The sequence below is a fragment of the Emiliania huxleyi genome (genome assembly GCF_000372725.1).
Source record: "Emiliania huxleyi CCMP1516 unplaced genomic scaffold EMIHUscaffold_25, whole genome shotgun sequence".
NCBI classification, from domain to species: Eukaryota; Haptophyta; order Isochrysidales; family Noelaerhabdaceae; genus Emiliania; species Emiliania huxleyi.
The window spans coordinates 117,637-122,316 of NW_005200170.1; the positions used below are offsets into that span (position 1 = coordinate 117,637).

Genomic DNA, 4,680 nt, shown 5'->3' on the forward strand with positions numbered 1-4,680 from the left:
ATCTCGGCTAGACGTCGGCTAGACGTCGGCCACATCTCGGTCATCTCGGACAGATCTCGCCTCGTCGACGAGGGCGAGCTGGCCCTGCGCGATGTCGCTCAGCAGCAGCCGGATGGCCTAGAGAGGGCGGGACACGCCGAGGTAGCGAGATGTCTCGGCGAATCTCGGCGGATCTCGGGCGGATCTCGGCGAATCGGGGCGAATCGCGGCTAGTCTTGCGCACATCGTCCCCGTCCCCGAGGGGCGAGGCAGGCGGGGCTAGCGGCGACGTCGGCGGGCCAATGGAGTCGAGGAGACCAAGCTCGCCGCCGGAGAAGCAGTAGTGGCCGGTCTCTGCAAGCTGGTCGTCGGGCGTGTGGCCGGCGCAGGCGGCGGAGGAGGCCGTAGCGCACGCGGCAGAGGAGGAGGCGGCCGCGGAGTCAGACGGGTCGGCGGCGGCAGACAGGGCGGCGGCGGCGATGGAGCGGGCGGCGGCGGCGCGAGAGGCTGCGGCGGGCGAGGCGGGCACCTCGGGCCCCAGCGCCGTCTCCCGAGGCCCCTCCTGCAGCGGTCCCTCCTGCAGCGCGCCGTCCGGTGCGCAGTCGGAGTCTTTCTGGTGTGGCTCGAGCGCGGTCGCCCAGCCCGCCGCCGCTGCGCCCTCCGACAGGGACGAGTCGACGTGCGGCGCGGGAGAAGGGGGCGCGGCGGCGGCAGGGGCGGGGGAGGGGCGCGCGGCGGCGACGGAAGATGGAGAGCCGGCCGCTGATGCGAGCGAGGCGGGGGGGGGCGCGGGTAGCTTCTTGCGGTCGGGCACCTCGCCGCGCTCTCCAGACGTGCGTGAGCGGCAGCGCGGCAGCTCCGATGATGGGGCGGCGGGCGGGGCGGGCGAGGCGGTCTTGCGGCCCGGCTGGTCAAAGCGCAGCTTCCTGGCCTCTCGCGAGAGGCGGGGGCCGGGCTGTGCGGGCAGGCTCCCCGCCTGCGTCGTGCCAAGCACCGGAGGTCGGGGCGGGAGGACGGTCTCGTGCAGCGTACCCCGAGCACGCGTTGGTACGCGGGCGGCGAAGTCAGTGCGCACAGCGGAGTGCAGCTGGGTGCTACATACAGCTGAATGCGGATTCTCTAGAGTCCCCAACTACAGGGGGCTGCATCGCATCTACACCCTCCCACCGTGGCGGGCGCAAACTCGGACGAGGGCGGCGCAGCCTTGCGCTTGCCCGCCGCCTTGGCGCTCTCCCCAGCTGTCACGCTCAGGCCGCTGCCCGCCGCGATCGGCCGCAACGCCGACGCCGCCAGATCCTCGGCGCGGGCCTGGTTTGATGCCTGGAGCAAGGCTGCCAGCCCGCTGACAAACTCGCCCACTCGCTCGTCGGCGACGGAGTGCGATCCCGACGGAGGCGAGGCGTGCACGCTCGAGGTGTCCTACGGCCGAGGTGGAGCCGAGGTAGAGCCGAGGTAGAGCCGAGGTGGAGCCGAGATAGAGCCGAGGTAGAGCCGAGATAGAGCCGAGATAGAGCCGAGGTAGAGCCGAGGTAGAGCCGAGATAGAGCCGAGATAGAGCCGCCTGCTGCAGACACAAGGCCGCCACCTGCAGGCTGGGCGGGAGCAGCTCGTCCAGATCCTCGCCCTCGCCCAGCAGCGCAGCGGCGACGCCAGACGAGGGGGCGGACGGCGGCGTGAGGCCGCTCCTGGCGCCGGAGGTGAAGCGCGCAAAGTCATCCGGGCTCGACTTGGCGTCGGGGGGGGAGGGGGCCTCCTCCTCTTCCTCCTCCTCCTCCTTCCCCTCCTCTGCCGCCACCTCCTCCGCCTCCGCCTTCGCCTTCACGACAGCCCTCGCATACGCCACCGCCGCCTCCACCGCCGTATCGAAGGTGCCGATGTGCCTGGAAATGCCGCCCACCACGTGCCCCGCCCGGAAGCCTCCGCCCGAGAGGACACCGGCGTCCTGCCGCACGCCCTTGTAGCCGGTGGCGCTTTTGCTCGAGAGGTGGAGCTGCAGCCCCTCCGCCTCCGCGACAGGAGTCTTGCACTTGGCTGCCTCGCCCGCCGCGCGCTGGGAGGCCGACTTGGTTGCTTGGGGCCTAGTGGCGAAGCACCGAGTACTCAATTGATGCATGAATGGACACAGTACAACCTAGCATGAAGAGTAGTCAGCAATGAATAGGGGAGGGCGCAGACTTGGCCGCGCGAGGACTCGCTGCGCTGGCGGAGCCGGCAGGCTGCCGTCCGGGCTCCGGTCGGCCTCGCCTCTTCTTGCGCTTCCCCTCCTCCTTGTCTTTGGGCTTGGGAGGAGGAAGAGGGCAAAACCCCTCCTTGTCGTCAGCACCGCGTCCATCATGGCAGAGCCAATCCTGCCCTTCCTCCTCGGCGAGTCTCGCCTCTTTGATGCTGTCGAAGCCGGCGCACTGAACGCATGCCCACTGCGGACAATCGACGTCGCAGCGGCCGGAGCATTTGACGGCGTCCCATACAGGTTTGCCCGCCTGCTCGCGCGCCAGTGGTGTGAGAGATCTGGGCGGGTCTGGGCGGGTCTGGGCTGGTCCCGCACCTCGTCGTCGAGGGCTCTGCCGCATATGACGCAGATGGGGGGGCAGGGAGGGTCGGCCGCGTTGTACAGGCCGGCGGACGGAGTGAGGCTCGTCAAGAGCTGCGTCGGGTGGAAGCTCTTCTTGGGCGTGCGCTCGAAGATGCCGCCTTGGGACCCGCCATGAGGTCGAGGTGAGGTCGAGATGGGGTCGAGACATGAGCCGAGATGGGGTCAAGATGAGGTCGAGATGAGGTCGAGGTGAGGTCGAGATATGAGCCGAGATGGGGTCGAGATGAGGTCGAGATGCGCCGGGATGCGCCGAGGTTCGCGGCCCTCTCTGGTGGGGGCACCGGCGCGCTTCGTCACGCCCCTCTTGCTCCGCTCGTCGGGCGGGAGGGCGGCCTCCTCGTCGCGGCTGCAGAGGAGGGAGGGGGAGGGGGAGGGGGAGAGGGAGGGGGAGGGCGAGGGGGAGGGGGAAGGGGAGGGGGAGGGGGGGTGGAGCCAGAGGGCGGGGGGTTGGCAATGTTCAGGGCGGACGGGGAGCGGGTGCGCGGTACATGCCGCGCTAGTACGGCCCACCCGCCGCACGAGAGCTAGCCGCACCTCCTCCCGAATCTCATCTCGGCTCATCTCGGCTCATCTCGGCTCATCTCGGCTCATCTCGCCTTCGCGCGAGGGTCAGCCGCACCTCCTCCCACTCGTCCTCGTCCCGCACCTCTGCCTTGAGCTCGTTTGCTGCGCCGTCGAAGCGTGACAGAGCACACCGCCACTCTGCCATCGTGGCGTCTTCGCCGTCGTCCTCGTCCCGCACGTCTGCCTCGAGCTCGTTTGCTTCGTCGCCGTCGTCGTACTCCACGTCCACCGTCGCGCGGCCCCCGCGCGGCTTGCCGAACCCCGCGACCACGCCCGCGAAGAACTTGTGCTCGCCGTCCCAGTACACCTGTCGCAGGCCCTCCGAGAGTTGCCCGAGCTTCCTCGAGGTTGCTCGAGATTGGCCGAGCTTTCCCGAGCTTCTCCGAGCTTCTCCGAGCTTCTCCGAGATTCCCCGAGATTCCCCGAGACTGCCCGAGACTACCCGAGATGGCGTGGCGCTCTTGGCGCACCTTGACGCGCGAGCCAACCTCGAGCGGCCTCAGCCGCGTAGTGGCGGGCGTCGCACTGCCCTGCAGCAGCGGCCGGTGCCGCTTGCGGCCGTCGAAGCTCGACGTGTGGCAGGAGCGAGGGGTGCCCGCCGCCCGCGCGCCGCCGCCTGCCAGCCGCTGTGCGAAGGCGACCCCTTCATCCGTCGGTGCAAACCTCGTACCCTGCACACGGGAAGGGCCCGAGGCGGAGAGCGGCGCGGAGGAGCGCGACGGCGCGGAGGCCTCCCACAGCGGCGCCCTGGTGCTCTTCTCGCGGCCGAGTGCCGTGACGATGGTCTTCCGCTTGCACACCTTGCTGCCCGACGCCGCCTCGAGCCGCCCCTGCACGAACTCGACGATCTCGTCACGAGACCGCCTCCCCGCCAGCAGCGCCTTGAGGACCTCGGTGCGGACGATCGGAGGCCTCTCGCCCGCCTCTCGCTGGACGGACGCCTCGGGCTCGTCCCACACTGCTGCGGCGGCCGAGGTGCTGGCGGCCGAGGTGCTGGCGGCCGCCACCGTCGCGCCCGCAGCCTTCCGGAGGCGCGCCGAGCCGCCGCTGTCGGGGATCCACTCGTCGTCCCGCGTCTGGAAGCCGCGGTAGTGCACCTTGATCTCGCGCCCGCTGTTTGCGCCGCGGACGGCAACCACCTCCGCGGCCCGCCAGCTGAGCGGCTCGCTGTGTACCTCGAGACAGTCGCCAACCTCCCAAGGAGGCGAGGCCGCATCGCTGCCACCTGTGCCGGCGTCGCCACGCCCCTCCTCCTCCTCCTCCTCCTCCTCCTCCTCGTCCACCTCGTCCTCGCCAACCGCCTTCGCATACGCCACCGCCGCCTCCACCGCAGTCTCAAAGCAGCCGATGTAAACCTTGCGCCGTCCGCCAACGCTGCGTGACGCCTCGAAGCGCCCGTTGGAATGCGCGTACACCCCCCTGAAGCCGGTGTTGCTGCGGCTCGAGAGGTGGAGCTGCAGCCCCTCGGCCCCCACCTCCTCCTCGCCCTCCACGCCCTCCTCCTCGCCCTCCTCCTCCTCCTCCTCCACCACCACCACCACCGG

At 70.4% G+C, this 4,680-nt stretch overlaps 1 protein-coding gene across 1 annotated transcript in view; it reads right to left on the reverse strand.

Annotated features, from left to right (window-relative positions):
- Positions 1-4,680, reverse strand: part of EMIHUDRAFT_205778 (hypothetical protein) — a gene marked incomplete at both ends in the record, with an annotated part of 11,824 nt that overhangs the window by 3,554 nt on the left and 3,590 nt on the right. Inside the window, 11 exons of the mRNA XM_005778070.1 lie at positions 70-117; positions 224-340; positions 509-637; positions 1,147-1,299; positions 1,565-1,705; positions 1,802-2,057; positions 2,155-2,459; positions 3,192-3,443; positions 3,607-3,703; positions 3,800-4,311; positions 4,435-4,590. Coding sequence (XP_005778127.1) covers positions 70-117; positions 224-340; positions 509-637; positions 1,147-1,299; positions 1,565-1,705; positions 1,802-2,057; positions 2,155-2,459; positions 3,192-3,443; positions 3,607-3,703; positions 3,800-4,311; positions 4,435-4,590 — 2,166 coding nt within the window. The remainder of the gene's footprint in view (positions 1-69; positions 118-223; positions 341-508; positions 638-1,146; positions 1,300-1,564; positions 1,706-1,801; positions 2,058-2,154; positions 2,460-3,191; positions 3,444-3,606; positions 3,704-3,799; positions 4,312-4,434; positions 4,591-4,680) is intronic.